The sequence below is a fragment of the Siphateles boraxobius genome, unplaced genomic scaffold (genome assembly GCF_051911475.1).
Source record: "Siphateles boraxobius isolate OS27281-9 unplaced genomic scaffold, OSU_SipBor_1 35, whole genome shotgun sequence".
Lineage (NCBI taxonomy): Eukaryota > Metazoa > Chordata > Actinopteri > Cypriniformes > Leuciscidae > Siphateles > Siphateles boraxobius.
Window position 1 is genome coordinate 3520313 of NW_027508975.1, and position 20199 is coordinate 3540511.

Sequence of the window (20199 nt, forward strand, 5' to 3'; positions counted from 1 at the left end):
AAAGGAGTGAGAGGGGAACTTAAATACACAGATAATGACAAGGACAACAGGTGACACTGATGATGATGATGAGGGTTATGAGGCGCAGGTGCAGGTGATAATGACAGGGGATTCTGGGAAGTGTAGTGAAGACACAGACGAAGAAGGCGGTGAATGTGACAAAACTATTATGAGATAACTATTGGATAGATGAAATAAGTGAATTATAGTCGTTGCATTTATGAAAATAAACACCATAAAGCTGACATAAGATGTTCAGTATTGTTTACACAAGTCATTAAGCAGCAACCATTTTCAGATCTGCCAACAATAACAGTTTCTTAAGTACTAAATCAATACATTAGAATTTTTCAAGGTTTTTGTAACGAGGCCTTTTCTGTGTTAAGTGTTTTCATATTAAAATAGGACATTTGGGGCAGGAAATATCCTTTTAAAAAGCAGCTTGCTAATTGGTTGCAGGCGGTATTAGGGGCGGAGCATTCTTATTCTAGAGGGCATCTGATTAGACAAAAGTCTGTGTAGTGCATGATGAGTCATCAATATTTTTTGTTTGTTGTTTTCCTGGAAGACAAAATCTTACAAAAATTCTTTTAGCAGTATACAATCTTATAGATGACCTCAAAGCTAACACAAAAATTAGATAATCTCAAATTGATAGATTAATTTGAGGTCATACAAATCACATGTATAATAATTTAACAACTCAACACATTTGAATCCACGAACTGCTTGCACATGAACAACTTTGAGACACGTTCGGAATGATCTTATTTCTCATACAAGTTCAGAACCAATTTGCCAAAATGTAATTTTGTAATGTCCAAAACATCCACACCCGAATCAAACTTCTTACACATGAACAACATGAACAACTCGTGAAACTTTAGAATGATCTTTCATTGTAGTTCTCTGACCAATTGTGTCATTTGAAGTGTATTTACAATCCAACATGACAAACTTTCACAAGGCTTTTAATTTTTCATGAACAAAAATAAGATAAAATTGAGTATTTTGGAAAGAATGGGTAGGCTATGGCACATTAGGGTCCATCATGCGGGTATGACAAAAGAAAATACACAGGTTAACGCTTTTCTCAGGCGTTGCGTGCAGCCCTGACTGTATCTGCTTTATGGTGGAAACAAAAAAATAACCCACGAAAGAGAACCACATTTCTGTCCTCAAATCAGTACATGATTATCCTTGCACACAGACATATTCAAACCAGACAGACCCGGTCTTCGGTCTCCTCATGGAAGTTTAAAAAAGCTATTGCTTTAACTTTCACATACAAAAGTCAGTATATCGTAAATGGATAGGCAGGTTAGATGTGGATCTACAGCAGGTTATTTTCCAGTTAGAAAGGATTTCACAATGTTAAGACGAGCATACAAAGATATTTTCACAAGAGCATTGTGAGTTAATGAAGAAACTAATTCTCTGACTTTTTGATTACAATGTAAAACAGTTTTTTGCTTCATAAATAAAGACCGTGAACTGATTTAGAAACATTTCTTTGATTGGGAACAAAAATAAATAGACTATGACAGACTTCAAATTATTAGAGATAAATAATTCAGTAAGTAACAATGAATATAATCTTACATGGAGTCCCATTTGAGTGCTTATAATAAATCCACAGGGTCATCAGGCACCGCCTAATGTTCTCTGTACAGTGCTCAAGTACCACTGAAGCTGCCTTCGTGTTGCTATGGAAATAACCAGTAATTCAAATGTAAACATGAACATCATCATCATCATTATCACAGATGGGAGAACAGCATGTTTTATGTGATATGCACAGATAAAACTGGGCAGTGAAAGGAACGCGGGTTTAATACTGTACGACTCGTCAAAGCTGAATCTAAAATGCAAAAGCGACGTCTGTAGGCTACTGTGTTTTGTATACTTGCAATGGATACATAAGGGAAATGTGTTGCATAAATTTTAAAATACAACCCAGGATAAATTGATAGAGGCTATGTTGGTTACTCTATGCAGTAAATTACATTATAAAATACTTATTTATCACGTCACGGTGCTCTCTTTGTGAGTGTGACAAATACTGATAATTAAAAACAATGGGATCAAACTGAATAAAGTCTATACTGATCAAATAACATGCACGACCGTTCAAAAGTTTATTCCTGTGATCAAAGCTGAATTTTCAGCATTATTACTCCAGTCTTCAGTGTCACATGATCCTTCTAATATGCTGAAACACTTATTATTATGATCAATGTTTAAAACAGTATAAATGTCTTTACTGACACTTTTGGTCAATTTAATGCATCCTTGCAAGTATTGCAAAAATACATTTTTTAACCCTAAACTTTTGAATGGTAGTGTACAGGGCTTGACATTAACTGTTTTGCTCACCATCCACTGTGGCTAGTGGTTTTCCAAAGTTACTATCCACTCAGCATTTTCACTGGCCACAATTTCGACAATCGATACCATGGGGAAAAACGGCCATATAGATATTTTGAATATTATCCCATAATTTGGCAGCAGGAATATTAGGCTGCTGTCACTTTAAGACCAGACACACAATCCATTATACTGTTACACGCGCGTTTTCTTTCAACTGTTTACTTTCACTTAAAACATAACTAACTGTGTTTACGTGAACATTCGCCAAGAGCTTGTTTCGTGTATCTATTCTGCGGGAAATTAGCACTGGAAGCGTTTCAGATATTTCCGTATCGATATATGCATCGAAAAATCTATATTTTTGACAACATACATTGCACTTGGTTTATTTCAGAAGCCTTTTTAAAAGACTACAATTGAAAAATGTATATCTTATATAAAAAATGTGGCTAGTAGGAGTGACTGTTACACGCCACTGCTGAAATACACCCGCATTTGGCAGGTTGGCGGGGGTTAATGTCAAGCCCTGGTAGTGTATATAGATACAGGTCTGTTTTAAGTGCACATTTGTCATCTGCTCTACTGGATGCCGGTAAAATAGTCGTGCGTTCACACAATCGTGATCCAGACTGTAACCTCAAATCATAAAGCACTTCAAAAGGCAGCACTTGGGTCTAACTGAGAATCTACCTCACAGAGATGGAGAGGACTGAAGCAGGTCGCTGTGGAAAAGAAGCAGCAGAGGGGCTTTTTCTCGCTTTTTTCTTTTAGAGTACAAGTCTCGCATCTTTGGAGAAATGCTTTAATATCGCATTGCCACCACGTGACTTCCAAAGATCATTGAGGTGTCAAGCTCGGAGAAGAACGTACACGTCAGATGTATTCGACTTGAATACTGGCAGGTCTTTGAAGGAGATCCGAACAGTAGGTTCAAAGTATACAGTGAAATATCCACAATGAGGGTCCGTGATATCCCATTTCCCGGAATGGCTTTCTTCTCATCACAGTAAGGTTGAGCGTCAGACTGTAGTGGTTCTTTTGAGCAGCACTCAAACTCTAGTCTGAGATGAAGAGACACTCGACAGCAACACTGTCCATCACTATGACCTGTGCTTTGACGTATTAAAAACGTTCCGATTTCCTTGAACAAACTATCCTTGTTTTGATAGAAAAATGGCACGTTAGACATATTCATATTTATGTTTTCTACATATGTACATTGTCTAAAGGTGCTTGTAATGCAGAGTTATTAACTGCCGTGGATGAGTTATGAGCTGATATGCTCTGGTTAACATATACATATTCTCCATATGCAAATAAATAGATATTAATCAGACATAAAACACAGGAAACCAAAAAGCAGTGATCATTCTGCTAAAACAAGAAAAAAACCTGAATATTGTTCAGTAAAAATAAAATCCATATCTGGAAATTTTGGTTTCAATTCATCCAATGGCAGCTCAATAACAATAAGCCCCCTTTTGCACTGAACTTCGAGTCTCTTGAATTGCTGAACTCATCTGTACTTGTAATAGTGAGATAGTAGTGAGGGTTTTTTAGAGTAAAAATTACTGTCATTCAGTAGCGCCCTCTCCTGGTCTGGAGGAGTTGCTATTTTTCTGGACTTGTTTCTGAACCTGCTCCAGTTCCTTCTTGCGCTGTTTCTCCATTTTCTCTCTGTTCCTGCGAGCTTTTTCCATCAACAACTTCAGATCCTTCAGCTTTTTCTTAATCAGAGCCCGATCCTGAGAGGATTCTACTCCCAGAGCCTGCCAAAAACACAGGCAAACACACTTACGATATGTTCAGATGGGTCTTTTTAAGATAACTTTCTCATCACTGGGAAAGCAGATGGGACATAAATTATTCTAGACATTTTAACAAATGGCTGGAAGCAGATTTACCTAAAACATAACCATCTATTGCACACATTTAATGGACTTCATTATGTAAAATAATTAACGAAAAAATATAAAAATAAAATTAACAAAATGAATCAAAGTTTATTGTTGTAGATAATCTTAAAAAAGTAGATATAATTAAATGGGTAGATAATGATGCAATGCATAATATAAAACATTTGTTCAATATACAAACATTTTATATAACTATAAATGTGCATAAATAAATAAAATGCTGTTAAATCGTAGGGGAAAATATCATGCCAGAATAAGTTTTAAATTTACCATCAGCATGTAGTGTGATCAGGATTATCTATATTTGGCATTTTATATTCATCAGTTTTCACATGACATCACACCCTTATAGGAACGCCCACCTGGAGAGCAAAACAAGGCTTTCCTCCACTGCCCGCCAGTCATTTTTACCAGGTTTGTACAAAGTATTAATGTAGTAAGACAGCGATCTTAAAAGTCCAATTTCAATGTACACCATATAGATGATGCATATTATATTCTTCAGGCAAGCAGATGAACCCAGAATATAAATGCAAAGCGCTGTTTCTCGTATAAAGCATTATAAATGCATCTCTTGCCACGTAACGCTTAACCATATAGCGCATTGTGTTCATATTCTGGCTCATATGCTCACCGGTGTATAGTATGCAGCATCAATAAGGTGTATGCTGAATGTGATCTTTTAACATCACTGTTTTAGTACATTAAGGCACTTTAAGAGTTGTGTTAGTGATTTAAATACTACAGCAGGTGCTGTATATGGATCTAAAACATTTTGTTAACATATTTTTGAGAAGTGATCTAAATATTCGTGGCTTGATAATTGACAGACCCGTGCTGCACTTCTGTGGGTGTTTTGCCCTCCAGTTCACGTGGCTGAAAACTATGAATAGAGACTAAATTATCCCAACAAATTCATTCCTCACCTTGAGTGCTGTGCTGTCCAGCTTCAGTAACTGCTCTCCATCCACATTCTTGGCAGTAAAAAGAGAGACATATTGTTCCAGGTTCAGACCCATGAGCCAACATGACACCTGTTGACATGTCCATTCAGTCACACTACGGTTCTGCCACTGATACGGCTTCGGAGGCGGACCGTCATCTAAAATCTGACACACACACACAGTAACTTATGGCACTGGCTGGACAAAGTCATTTATGTGAGTTGGCTTCCATGAATTTTACATACTTTTCAAGAAAGCACAGTTAATATACTTTGAGGAAACAAATGGAATCCAAGAAAAAATCATTAATAAAGAAAATTATTGTTTGGGTCACAATGAATGCCACAACTAGACTAAATATGAGTGTTTTCAGTGGGAAGAAGAGCCATGCTGGGACTCAAACTCACCTCATCTTCAATCATATCCACACTCTAATAAACGCAGCATAAATAACAAGAGAAACACTCAGCCTTTGCTGATCATATATAGTATACACATTGCAGGCAGAACATTTTAGCATGCAAGTGATTCTTTAGGGTGTGTTCACACTTGGCAGGTTTGGTTGAATAAAACAAACTGGTGCGATTGCTCTGTTAGTGCGATTCAGTTGATTAAGTGTGAACGCTGCTACCCAAAATGTTTTCAAACGAACTATGAACGCAACACGAACCAAAGACATCTAAACGAACCAAAACAGGATGTGATGTCACAAGATGCCACACTAAAAAGGTCATAGTCGATAGTCGTGATGCTGTACATTACAGTTCAGTACATGTGTCTCCCTGCAGCAGATCTTCATTTGTTTGTGTAAATAAGGAATTTCTGCCATTGTTTCGACTCCTTTACACATTATATAAGCTCTTCATGAGTTCCCAGCTGGTAAAAAAAAAACATGATATGTACGCACATACAATGAGCGTATTCAGCATTGTTTTAGATGCAAAATATGTCGTAAAAACTGTTTTTTCTTTCTTTAGGACTAATGCATCATTTTTGGACCGAAAATAACCAAGGGAACCAAACTAAAAGTGTGAACACACCATAATTCCGTCAGAGAATTATAAAAGAAAGTCATAGAGGTTTGGAGCGACAGATTTTTCATTGTTGTATCCCTTAAACAGAGACATCAGGTTAAATGTACAAACATCACCTCATCTGAGGAGAGCGTGAGTGTTTGCGATCGGCCAGACACCTTGACATCGGTCAGGACACCGCTGATCTCTGTGGAGCTCGTGCTGCTGAGGCTGAGGTCATCAGAGACACCAGGACCCTGAAGAGAGACATACACAGAGATACACCTGTTATCTGATTGACACATTTACCCTTTTACCATGTTGATTGGTATGAATTGTTTCTCAATTACTTGAGAGGCAATTATGCAATTATTTTGCCTTCGTTCTGATTGTTTTATTGATTGTGACAAAGGATCATCGGTGTAATTAATGTTGATTGACAGTTAAACCCATTAAGTCTCTTAAAATTATTGTAACAACCCAACAAAATGCTTTGAGTACATTGAAACAGTCACTTAAATGATGATCGTGATAATTTGTTACTGAGTAATTGATTTGCATTTTTTAAAAGAGTCCTATTATGCTTTTTTTTTACATTTGCAACTTTCTTTGTTGTATAATGTTGCTGTTTGAGCATGAAAAAGGTCTACAAAGTTACAAAACACAAAGTAACTCCAAAGAGAGTTATTCTCTATATCAGTGTCACTGTTTCTGAACTCCCTGAACTCCATTGTAGTCTTGAGTTTTCTTCTGGGAACGAACACGTCACAATATTCCTCATTTAAATAATTCCCGCACAAGGCATACGCAGAATAAAGAGACGGGCCTGCTTGACTTGCGGTTATGGTGTGACATTTCCAAAAAACATTCTGAGCGGATGACCAATCACAACACACTGATCCAGCCGACCAATCAGAGCACATTGCGCTTTTCAGAAGGAGGGGCTTCATAGAGACAGGAACTAAACAGAGCGTTACTGACAGACTGGGAAGAGAGGAGCTGCAACAATGTAAAAATAATGTATTTTTGAACATTCAAGCGTGAAAACCTATTCTATTCCTAATCCAGACTTTGAAAAAGGGCATTGAATGCATTCTTTAAATGAACGTCTATAACAAGATGTAGTCTCTAACATCTCAAAGCCTGATTATGAAAATACTCTGAATATTTTGGCACAAATATTTTTCCACTATTCGGCACAGAGGTGATTCATTCAAAGCTAATTTAACGCCTAGACTCAGCATTGGTAGCTGGCCATAGTTTTTTCTTCAGACATTTGCACAAAGCATCAATGCAAGATTTCATTTATCCCAAGAGCACAACCAGAGCAAGGTCCCTTTTTGTGAGATTCATGTACAGTATTAGAAGAAGAAAACATTAAAAGAAAAACATGATTTTAAAGTCAGAATGCATGCAGCTGAATTAAATTCCCCAATTTCAGGTCCAAAACAGTCCATTTCAAATGTGTGAATCTCTACAATAATTAAGCAAATAAAACAGTAATGTGCAACTATGTCTACAGCTAAAAGCAAAAAAAACTTTTTTTTATCTGATTAAACTTGGATCTGAACAAACAAGACGTGATACAGTACCACGTAATATGAATAGGAGAAGAAGCGTGGCCAGGAAAGAGATTTCTGTTCAATGGAAATGTAACAAACCAGAGGGAGATTATGTCACTAAACAAGCAGTAATCATTCATATTTAAAACAACGGATTGCAGTTTCTTTGAAAACCAGCTATCAATAAAAACAAATACACACAATATATATATATATATATATATATATATATATATATATATATATATACACACACCCTACCGCTCAAAAGTTTGGGGTTGATCAGATTTGTTAATATTTTTGAAACTGTGGAACTTCTGCTCACTGAGGCTCTTTGATCAAAAATACAGTAAAAACGGTAATGTTGAGAAATACAATTTCGAATAACTGTTTTTTATATTACTATATTATAAAATGTAATTTATTCCTGTGATCCTCATCTCTCCAGTCTACAGTGTCACATGATCCTTCAGAAATTGTTCTGATATGCTGCTGATTTTCTTTTCTTCTTATTATTATTATTACCTGAAAGAGGTTGTGTTGCTTTATGAGGTGTGTAAGTGTTTTTCAGGATTTTTTGATGATTAGAAAATTAAAAAGAACAGCATTTATTTAAAATGGAAATCTTTTGTAATATTATAAATGTCTGTACAGTCACATTAACCACTTTTAAGAATTTAATACCTATTTGATGACCCGTCAATTTTAAATGTGTGTATATATATACACAAATATACATATATATATATACAGTATATGTGCGTGTGTGTGAGTGTCTGTGTGACTTTTCTCTCACCTTGCTCTTGCATCTTTCAGGACTGTTCTCTGCTGAAGGCCCTGTGGAGCTAAAGATGAGTTACTGGTTATTGAAGCTGTAACACTGTGGGATTCGACCCTTCTGCATATATTCTCATAGGAAATAAAAACCTTCATTTAGCCGTGCTTCTGCTGAGCAATTCTTAATCACTGATTAAGCATTTCTTTGAATCAGTGAAGATTCATTCAAATGCGAAATGTGTGTGTACGTTCTGCAGTCTGGCACAGCTGAGATGTCCAACCCAGTTCATATGAATTAGGCATGTATGCTCAGGAAAAATTTAAAAAAGAGAAAAAAATAGCTTGCACATTAAATCCAAGCGGAAAAGCCAAAAGGTGCATGAAAACTGCTCAGTGGAAGAGGTGACAAAGTTTTTCAGTTCCTTTTTCATCAGTCACACTTGGGCACATTTTGAACTCTTAATATAGATTTTGTAAAAAAAAAAAAAAAAATCCCCTTGGATGGAGTGTGGAAGCTCTTTTTCCTTTTTTATTTTGCAGTCCAGAAGACCTCAGTTTTAAAGGTGCAGTGTGTGATTTTTAGCGGCATCTAGTGGTGAGGTTACGAATTGCAACCAACAAAAGTTACGGTGGCCGACAGGAAAACATGTCATCGTCTGAGACAGCAGAGAGTAGCAGTTCAGCAATGAGGTTTCTTTACAAGGATAAATTATGAAATTATGTTTACTTAATTATTCAGTAAAAATGTAATTGCAAATATTATTGTTACTTGTTCATCATTGTGTCAGTGTTTTATTCGCTGAACTAAGTTTGCTTCCTTGCACGAAGAGCAACATAGTAACGAAACGCGTTTGTCCATTTAGGGCCACTGTAGAAACATGTCGGCACATTTCAATGTAAGGGGATCCGTGGTGTATGTAGATGAAGAAACTGCTCATTCTAAGGTAATACAAATATAACGTTCATTAAGTAAGGTATTTATACACCACTGAAAACGTATTTTTCAAGGTAGTGATGAAACGTGCTCTAGCTCCGTGTGTTCGCTGTCGGCTACGGTAGAAACATGACGACACAATATGTCGACCTCCATAGAAGGGGGTGCCCTCGGTTATGGGGATATAAATGCCTCATTCTAAGGTAATAAAAACATTACGGTTCATTATGCAAGGTCTTTATACACCACTGAAAACATAGTTATGGATCTTATATTGCATTTCTGTCAATAGATCCACAGAAATATTACACAATACACCTTTAAGGCACACCTGGGAACGTAATTCACAATCATTAGACTTAGACTACAATGCATTTATTCTGACACTGCTATGAAAAACATCTCTGATATGCTTTCATAATCAGGTAGGCTGCATGTTGTCACTTATATTAGGTATGTGAGGCTCTATTTACCTTTTACCAGGAGATCCTTTTAGATTCTGCTCTTTCCCGTTGCGTTTCCTCAGAGAAGATCTGAAAATATTACCAGAAGCTTGTTACATTTTCCAACAAGAGAGATTACAAATATAAATATATAAATTTATATATTTTAAAGAAATTAATACTTTTTTCAGCAAGGATGCATTTAATTGATCAAAAGTGACAGTACAGTATAATTTTTTATTTTTGTTTATCAATTTTTATTGAACTTTTACAGCACAGCATTGATGATAATAATAATAAATGTTTCTTGAGCAGCAAATCAGAATATTCAAATTATTTCTGAGGGATCATGTGACACTGACGATGTAAATTCAGCTTTGCATCACAGGAATAAATTACATTTAAAATATATTAAAACAGAAAACGGTTTCATTGACAGGAATAATATTTATTATAACAGTAATAATATTTCATAGCATTACTGTTTTACTGAATTTTAGACAAAATAAAAACAGCCTTGCATTCGGTCATGATACAACCAGACACAGGTAGATCCAAACGCAGCGTGAGTTTATTAGAGGGTAGTCAGACAGGCAAGGGTCACAGACAGCAAACACAGCATAGGAGACAAGGCAATACTCAGAGTCCGATAACCAGGCGGGAAGACAGAGGCAAGCGGCAGACAAGACGGAATCCAGAAAACAGGCGATGGGTCAGATACACAGACAGGACTAGACTAGGAAAAGCTTGGTGAGGTCCACAACAGTAAAACAAGACTTAGCCATGAGTGATAGTTAGAGTGGAGTATAAATGAGTGTGGAGCTGCGTGAGGAACTCGATGCAGGTGTGAGAGTGATCAGTGGAAACAGGTGTGTGTGAAATCAGTTCAGGGTGTGTGCATGATCAGTCCCAGGGAAGGCAGTGGTGTATAGTAAGGTCTAGTGACACTCGAGGGCAATCCAGCCGAACATCGTCACATAACCCCCCCTTTAAGGAGCGGCTTCCAGACGCTCCAAAGAATATCCAGGTGGGGGGTAGAGTGAAGACGATCCTGGGGGAGGGACGGAGGGCCAGGCCCGTGCAGGGGAACGGGACAAGGAGGTAGCCAAGGCGGGCCTGGGCCGCAGAGCGTGGGCGACCAGGGCGGAGCAGGACGTGATGGAGGCCAGGGCGGAGCAGGACGTGATGGCGGCCAGGGAGGAGCAGGACGTGATGGCGGCCAGGGAGGAGCAGGACGTGATGGCGGCCAGGGCGGAGCAGGACGTGATGGCGGCCAGGGCGGAGCAGGACGTGATGGCGGCCAGGGCGGAGCAGGACGTGATGGCGGCCAGGGCGGAGCAGGACGTGATGGCGGCCAGGGCGGAGCAGGACGTGATGGCGGCCAGGGCGGAGCAGGACGTGATGGCGGCCAGGGCTGAGCAGGACGTGATGGCGGCCAGGGCGGAGCAGGATGAGCCAAAGGCCAGGGTGGAACAGGATGGACCAATGTCCAGCCCCCTCAGGCCTCCCTGGGTGTGAAGACCTCACGGGCAGCCACGGCAGAGACGACCCCTCAGGAGACCACGGTGGCACGCCTCTCATTGTCCCTTTGTGGCCTCTACTGCCCCCCTCCAAAAAATACTTGGGGGAACCTACGGGGACATAGACTGGAACTGGAGGCTTCGGGGGTTCGGCTGCAGGCTTCACTAAAGGTTTCGGAGGTTCGGCTGCAGGCGGCTCTGGCAGTTCGGTAGCAGGCACTGGTTCAGCTAGGCAGACGTGAAACTCAAGCTTGTCATGGCTGACGTGAAGCTCTGGGTCGTCGAGGCTGACGTGAAGCTCTGGGTCGTCGAGGCTGACGTGAAGCTCTGGCTCGTCGAGGCTGACGTGAAGCTCTGGCTCGTCGAGGCTGACGTGAAGCTCTGGCTCGTCGAGGCTGACGTGAAGGGCAAGTTCGTCAAGGCAGACGTTAAACTCAGGTTCGTCTAGGCTGACGCGAAGCTCAGGTTCGTCGAGGCTGACGCGAAGCTCAGGTTCGTCGAGGCTGACGCGAAGCTCAGGTTCGTCGAGGCTGACGCGAAGCTCAGGTTCGTCGAGGCTGACGCGAAGCTCATGTTCGTCGAGGCTGACGCGAAGCTCAGGTTCGTCGGGGCTGACGCGAAGCGCAGGTTCGTCGGGGCTGACGCGAAGGGCAAGTTCGTCGAGGCAGACGCGAAGGGCAAGTTCGTCGAGGCTGACGCGAAGCTCAGGTTCGTCGAGGCTGACGCGAAGCTCAGGTTCGTCGAGGCTGACGCGAAGCTCAGGTTCGTCGAGGCTGACGCGAAGCTCAGGTTCGTCGAGGCTGACGCGAAGCTCAGGTTCGTCGAGGCTGACGCGAAGCTCAGGTTCGTCGAGGCTGACGCGAAGCTCAGGTTCGTCGGGGCTGACGCGAAGCTCTGGTTCGTCGGGGCAGACGTTAAACTCAGGTTCGTCGAGGCTGACGCTAAGCTCAGGTTCGTCGAGGCTGACGCGAAGCTCAGGCTCGTCGGGGCTGACGCGAAACTCAAGCTTGTCATGGCTGACGTGAAGCTCTGGGTCGTCGAGGCTGACGTGAAGCTCTGGGTCGTCGAGGCTGACGTGAAGCTCTGGCTCGTCGAGGCTGACGTGAAGCTCTGGCTCGTCGAGGCTGACGTGAAGGGCAAGTTCGTCAAGGCAGACGTTAAACTCAGGTTCGTCTAGGCTGACGCGAAGCTCAGGTTCGTCGAGGCTGACGCGAAGCTCAGGTTCGTCGAGGCTGACGCGAAGCTCATGTTCGTCGAGGCTGACGCGAAGCTCAGGTTCGTCGGGGCTGACGCGAAGCGCAGGTTCGTCGGGGCTGACGCGAAGGGCAAGTTCGTCGAGGCAGACGCGAAGGGCAAGTTCGTCGAGGCTGACGCGAAGCTCAGGTTCGTCGAGGCTGACGCGAAGCTCAGGTTCGTCGAGGCTGACGCGAAGCTCAGGTTCGTCGGGGCTGACGCGAAGCTCTGGTTCGTCGGGGCAGACGTTAAACTCAGGTTCGTCGAGGCTGACGCGAAGCTCAGGTTCGTCGAGGCTGACGCGAAGCTCAGGTTCGTCGAGGCTGACGCGAAGCTCAGGTTCGTCGAGGCTGACGCGAAGCTCAGGTTCGTCGAGGCTGACGCGAAGCTCAGGTTCGTCGAGGCTGACGCGAAGCTCAGGTTCGTCGAGGCTGACGCGAAGCTCAGGTTCGTCGAGGCTGACGCGAAGCTCAGGTTCGTCGAGGCTGACGCGAAGCTCAGGTTCGTCGAGGCTGACGCAAAGCTCAGGTTCGTCGAGGCTGACGCTAAGCTCAGGTTCGTCGAGGCTGACGCGAAGCTCTGGCTCGTCGGGGCTGACGCGAAGCTCTGGCTCGTCGGGGCTGACGCGAAGCTCTGGCTCGGCAGAAAGGAACCCTGGAACGGCGACCTTTATGGACTTCCACGTTGAGATCAGTGGAGGATCAGCCATGCTGAAAACCAGTCCTGGGTAGCAATAGACCGATCCGATGGCAGCTTTGATGGTAGGTGTGACGTGAGGAGGCTCGTCCAGCTCGTCCAGCGTGACATGACTATACCCTGGTTCGGTGAATGCCGTGGCGTCTTGGAGCTCCTTCTCCATCTTACTCACAGCGAGAGCAGAACCACTCAGTAAAAGGGCCATGTCAATATACTGCATTAAAGTACCGTGGGGATCATGAATGGGCATCAGTGACCGGAGCGGTTCAGATAACCCTCCGCGGAAAAAGACCATTAAACATTCGGTACTCATTATCGTGAAACGTGCCAGTTCAACAAACTCTTTGACATACCACTCAATCGATCGATCCTCTTGACGAAGTCGCATAATCTCAGCTCCCGTATCCGTGTTCGGTATTGCTGCGAAAGCTCGACGTGGAACCTTGCTGTCGAATTTTATCGGGAGAGCTTGGCGTGGAACTGGGATTGGCTCAGGGCTGACAACTTTGGAGACAGGTTGAGTCTGCGATGGTCCCGTTGTGGAAACCTGAAGACCGCGAACCATCTTGGCCAACCTCTCCAATGACGAGGTGAGTTGATCCAGCTGATCCCGGTGTACAGCGATCAGATCTGCATTGGCTGACTGGGAGGCATACAAGGCTGACATGTTGCTGGATCTGTTTATGGCTAAGTCTTCTGTCATGATACAACCAGACACAGGTAGATCCAAACGCAGCGTGAGTTTATTAGAAGGTAGTCAGACAGGCAAGGGTCACAGACAGCAAACACAGCATAGGAGACAAGGCAATACTCAGAGTCCGATAACCAGGCGGGAAGACAGAGGCAGGCGGCAGACAAGACGGAATCCAGAAAACAGACGATGGGTCAGATACACAGACAGGACTAGACTAGGAAAAGCTTGGTGATGTCCAGAACAGTAAAACAAGACTTAGCCATGAGTGATAGTTAGAGTGGAGTATAAATGAGTGTGGAGCTGCGTGAGGAACTCGATGCAGATGTGAGAGTGATCAGTGGAAACAGGTGTGTGTGAAATCAGTTCAGGGTGTGTGCATGATCAGTCCCAGGGAAGGCAGTGCAGGGGTGGAGCACCCTCTAGTGACACTCGAGGGCAATCCAGCCGAACATCGTCACACATTCATTCTGGTAATTACATAAAGCTATACTGTATATTTATTCACATTTACAAATGAACAATTAGCACCAACGTACCCCAAGTCCAGTATTTTTTTGCCAGGTTTCTCATCTTGACTGGTCGAAGAGCCTGTGGAAAAATCATGCATTGAGAGAAAATCAGCATTCAACAAGATACAACATTTACTGTACAGATGCAATATTCATTACTTCAGCTGTTCCTCTTGTTATATTACCATTTGGGACTTCTTTCTTTATTGTGTCTCTCAGGCCCTAAGCATAATTCATTAGGCCTGTAATTGAGCCCTATAATCAGGTATTAATGGTTTGGTGCGTTTACCCTCATTATCAGCCTCTGTGGCACCGTACACTCTGGAGGATTGAGACCCAGAGCCCTGCAGACAGAAACCAGAGAGAGAGGGGGGTTAACATACAAGAAAGAAAGCTCTTTGCAACAATGAGCTGTTTCCTGACGGTTTTTCTGACCCAACAGCACTTCCTTCTGTTTCTCTGCAGAGGCGTTTCATGGTTATTATTACAGACACCTACAACAGCTAGACACAGTGTGACTTTTGAATCCGGGAGAGAATACCACGTAACCAATGTTTTCCCAGGTTACCTGAAAAACACTTCAGTAATAATAATTTGTAATTTGATTTCCCCATACAAGAATGACACTGTGTACAAATAACACGCTTTAGCTTTCCCCCTATTTTGTGATCATATGACACATAAGTACTACTGTCGCAAAGGAGAACCTATCAATCACTTTTGACCATAAATAGAGAAAATAGAAACTGTGGCCAACCATCCAACAGCAATGCATTCAATGATAAAGAGGACCTATTATGCCCTTTTACAAAGGCTTTATTTTTTATTGTGGGGTCTACTAGAATAGGTTTTCATGCTTGAATGTTCAAAAACACATTGTTTTTCACATATTTGACATTGTTGCAGATCCTCTCTTCCCAGTCTGCCAGTAACTTTTTTATTTTATTTCCTGTCTCTATGAAGCCCCTCCTTCTGAAAAGCAGAGTGTGCTCTGATTGGTCAGCTGGACCAGTGTGTTGTCATTGGTCAACCGCTTTGAGCGCATTTCAGAAATGCCACGCCCCTCACATAACTGTGAGTTTTAACATACTACTAACTAACTCAACCAGGCCTCATCCCCCTTTTATAATTCAAGGCCCTCTTTAATGGAGTATTCTTTAACCATAGAAACCTGCCACATTCTACATATACTCATGAATGGTTTAAATAGAACACATACTCATGAATTGTTAAATATGAGCTTAGAATTTACTTCTACTCTTTATCAGTGCATCTGCATTAAATGCCTGAATGAGAGATGTTTGGTGTATGTGAATGTGAGTCTCACCCTCTCAGTGTGAGTTCCACTGGCTCCTGTCAGCTCGTCCAGTTCTACCACACAACACAGATCCATACAATTACATAATACTATAATACACAGAACAGCAACAAAGTAGCAAAACAGAACATTTCTGAAATTATGGCTTTCTTTGTTCTAGTTGCAGGAAAAAGTAAGTGAACCCTTGGATTTAACATGAACTTTTGCATGAGTTGGTTACAGAATGTACACTACCGTTCAAAAGTTTGGGGTCAATAAGATTTAAAGATATTTGTAAAAAAAAAAAGTAATACTTTTAATCAGAGATTAATTAAATTTATCAAGACATTTATAATGTTACATAAGATTTCAATATTAAATAAATGAATCTACTAAAAATATTAAGCAGCACAACTTTTTTCAACATTGATAATAATATTAAGAAGAAATGTTACATGGGCAGCAAATCAGAATATTAGAATGAAGGATCATGTGACACTGAAGACTGGAGTAATGATGCTAAAAAATTCAGTTTTGACATCACAGGAAAAAATTCCCTAAACTTTTAAATGGTAGTGTACATGAAATCATATCATTATTTGTGTGTTGTTTGTTCAAGCAGGCTGTGTTTGTCTATTGTGATTTTGTTGAAAATCAGATTTAATTTGATTATATATATATATATATATATATATATATATATATATATATGAAGATCTATATATATATATATTTTTTTTTATTACTTTTTCTTGCAACTGTTTAATCAACCTTTTTTGCTTAAAGCTTCTTCAATCAAATATCAGGTATTTTGGCTGATGGAAACACTTAATCCTACAACAGACTTCTGGCTAGTTTGTTTATATGTTGGATTGTCCTTTAGTGCCATATGCTGTTAACGGATATTTGAAATGAAATGGAAACAGGGCTGAGACGTTTCCTGCAGAAGAGCCTTTTAGTAAACTGAAGCGTCCCTGCGGCAGCACTTCTTCATAATCTGCCCCATTCAGTCACAATGCATTCAATCAGCTTTCCAGCGCTGTCCGCTCTTATCCCAGTGATCATAGTGGACTCAGAATAGGCAGATTTGAAGGGCCAGTGCCCCCATTACAATGGAGTGTGTGAGGTGTGAAGCATCAAGCGCCTGAGATGAACAGTGCTGCTTTAACTTCATTAACAAATCTCAGTTGTGTGCAGATGCAAGGTCAGAGTTCAAAGTGAGAGAGTGCGGGGGCCACAGAGCAGAGTGAGATACTGTTAGATAACAGGCAGAAAGTGGTCGCCGTGTTTATTTGACACATATGAGACTATGAGGGACACGTGTCCATGAATATTGTTTGTTCAACTATCAATGTATTAAAAAATACAGTAACAAATTTTTACATTCATTATTATTGAATGATTCTTCAAATATTTATCGTAATGATTATTATTACTACTGTCATGCTTAATTAGATTCTTTATTGGAATCGATGGTTCAATGGCGTTAAGAATTCGATTTCATGTTGCCCTGTTTTGAGTTTTAAGGACTCTTTATTTGAAGTGTATTCTTGTTCCTATTGTTCTAGTGTTTTACTTCCTGTGTGTAGTTGCGGTTTGCCTGTTGTTTCCGTCGCAATGGTTACACTCATTAGTTTCCATAGTGATTCATTGTTCACACCTGTTCCTTGTTTCCTGCCCTGTTTATATATTGTTATAGTTGGTTCTTCAGATTATTAAAATATTTATTTTACTTTTCTTTTTAGAACTGTTCACTGAAAGGTTCTTTGGGGTACCAAAAATGGTTCTTCTGTATGGGATCACTGCAAAACCCCCTTTTTAGAACCTTTAATTTTTAAGAATGTACAATACTAAAATAAAATAAAAATAATAATAATAACTATCATCATCATCATCATCATCATGGATAATGATAAATATTGGAATGAAAAAAAATCAATATAAATATATGAAATATAAATTGAAAAAATATTAGATAATAATTATAAAGAATTAGCACAATGATGATTTTAGATGGAGTTTATGTTACAACAGCGGACATGTCAACTTCCAAAAAATATTTATTTTATGTCAAGTATGTCAAGTATTCCTTTTTTTGTTTTGTTTTTTGTTAACAGGTCGTTCTTTTTATTTGAGGGAAAATAATAACCAAAATCAAAGCAAGATTTACTATATCATATCATCATTAACACAGTGGTTTTAACTAAAAGCCATGGAAACTAGGCTACTCTGTGAATTTCATACAATGACATATTTCCACTCTGTAGTAGCTGACCCCCTTCTTATTTCCTCCCATCTTTCTGATAAGCACAGCTTTAATTGAGACTAATAAGGAAATCTGTCCTGTGTATTAATTATTTCCTCTTACATTATGATGAGGCCCATCTGTTACCTTCATGGTGCTTCACCTACACATTATATAGGCTATTAATAGTCTTAGTTCAAATAAATGACCTGCTAATGTGTGTCCTGCTATGCGTGTGTGTTTAAATGAGGTCTGGTTTGAGGACACTTGTCAAACTTAATTTAGGTAATTAATGTGTGTGTGTGTGTCTGTGACTCACCCGCTCCCGTGACACTTGCCGTTGGACACTGTAAGGCTGTCAGTCTCTCAGTCAGCTGGGCTCGGCTCTCAGCGCTGTTGTTGTTGTTGTTTACCTGGATGCCATTTTGTTTCATCAGCTGCATCAGCTCTGACTCCAGGGTAACAATCTATACAAAGGCACACATGTTTTAGATAGATATGGAATAAATAGAAGACTCTTTTGGTAACCAAGGCTGCATTTATTTGATTAAAATTTTCATAGCATTATACTATTTTACTGTCATTTTTGATCCATTTAATGCATCCTTCCTAAATAAATTTATACATTTCTTTAAAAAAACAGGCAAAAAAATCTTTTAAACAGAAGTATATAATACCCCCATATGAAAAAAAAACTATTTTAAGATGGATAATACAGGTATGAATCATATCTAATTATGATTAATGTATGTACTGTGATATTTTAAGTAGTTTTATTGAACATTTCTGATACTTATTGTCCAAATATATGGTCAGGCAGTGGACATCACTATAAATTATATCTTTCCCCACCAGCATTTTTTTAAATAAGCTGCCAGCCACCACTAGCTTTTTTGATAATTTTCATGGTCCCTAGAACATTTCAATAGCGTCTGGCTTCAGACTTGCACTCTCAGTCAACTGCACTTCCTCTGCAAGTGATATCACTTACTATAGGGTTAGGGTAGGATTAGGATTTGGTTTAGGGTTAGTTGCATGTAATTATGCATAATTTACTGTTATTGCTATGGAAAGTACATGTTACATATGTAGTCTGAGAGTGCAAGTGCAAGTCTGCAGCCAGACCTGAACATGCAATATATCAAAAGAAAGAACAGAGCCTCTGCTTTTAAACAAACAAACAAAAAAACATTTTATTCAAGCTTCATGCATTTTTATTTTATCAACACTTGAATGTGGGTAAGTTTCATAAAAAAACAGAGAAAATAACTTATTTTTGCTAAAAGATTACAACGTGCATACGCAATGCTTTTATCACTTGTTTCTGCTCATGTTTTGATCCAGAGATTCAGTACTCATTCAGTTATATAATAATAGCGTAATAGCGTCCCCTACCGAATAACAGTAAAAACTTGGAAAGCCGGAGAATTCAGTCAATGGCGGGGAAGCGTTGTCTGAAATGACGGAAAATTCCATCAATGACGGGGAAAGAGTTAATTGTGCATGCAAATAGCGCCGTTTATATACCATACTTTCAGCAGATCACTTATGACTGCTGGGCTTTACATCGCCTAATTAATATTCATAAGATAAACTGTTATAAAGGTTTGTAATGTTTTCATATTGCTCCTACGCTCCTACTAATTTCCAGCAATACAATAAATACTGCAATATATCTTTTCCATATGGGCTCACAATCTGATTAAAGAAAAGGGACTTTGGATGATTTCACAGTCTGAGACAGTTGCCATGAAATGCAGTGAAGTGCACTGACATCTGTGTGTGTGTGTGTGTGTGTGTGTGTGTGTGTGTGCAGATAATTACCCTCACTTGAAGACTCTGGATTTCAGCCAAATGAGCCTTTTCCGCCTCCTCAAGCCTCTTCTTCTCCGCATCCTCCCTCTGTGCAAACTCCATCTCTCTGAAAGCAAGCAAAGAGTTCATGTGGAACTATTAGTCTATTTCGAAGGGCTTCGAGAGCAGAGAGCCTCATTATCAAGCAAAAAACGAAACAACGAATCCATCAAACTACTGTCAGCCGAAAGA

The 20199-nt window shown here is 40.4% G+C and overlaps 1 protein-coding gene across 13 annotated transcripts in view; it reads right to left on the minus strand.

Annotated features, from left to right (window-relative positions):
* Positions 1 to 876: 876 nt before the first annotated feature.
* The window catches only part of ppp1r9a (protein phosphatase 1, regulatory subunit 9A), a 63606-nt gene continuing 44283 nt past the window's right edge, over positions 877 to 20199 (minus strand). For 2 of the 13 annotated variants that reach the window (XM_077196057.1, XM_077196058.1), the window contains exons 10-21: positions 19978 to 20074; positions 18473 to 18620; positions 15939 to 15982; positions 14901 to 14955; positions 14639 to 14690; positions 9990 to 10049; positions 8602 to 8650; positions 7836 to 7880; positions 6381 to 6500; positions 5638 to 5661; positions 5213 to 5395; positions 877 to 4139 (exon numbers count right to left, since the gene is read on the minus strand). In XM_077196057.1, coding sequence (XP_077052172.1) covers positions 3945 to 4139; positions 5213 to 5395; positions 5638 to 5661; positions 6381 to 6500; positions 7836 to 7880; positions 8602 to 8650; positions 9990 to 10049; positions 14639 to 14690; positions 14901 to 14955; positions 15939 to 15982; positions 18473 to 18620; positions 19978 to 20074 — 1072 coding nt within the window. In that variant the 3' untranslated portion in view covers positions 877 to 3944. Of the gene's footprint in view, positions 4140 to 5212; positions 5396 to 5637; positions 5662 to 6237; positions 6501 to 7835; positions 7881 to 8601; positions 8651 to 9989; positions 10050 to 14638; positions 14691 to 14900; positions 14956 to 15938; positions 15983 to 18472; positions 18621 to 19977; positions 20075 to 20199 lie in introns of those variants that run through there. The other 11 variants (XM_077196060.1, XM_077196061.1, XM_077196063.1 and 8 more) reach the window with 9 other exon arrangements.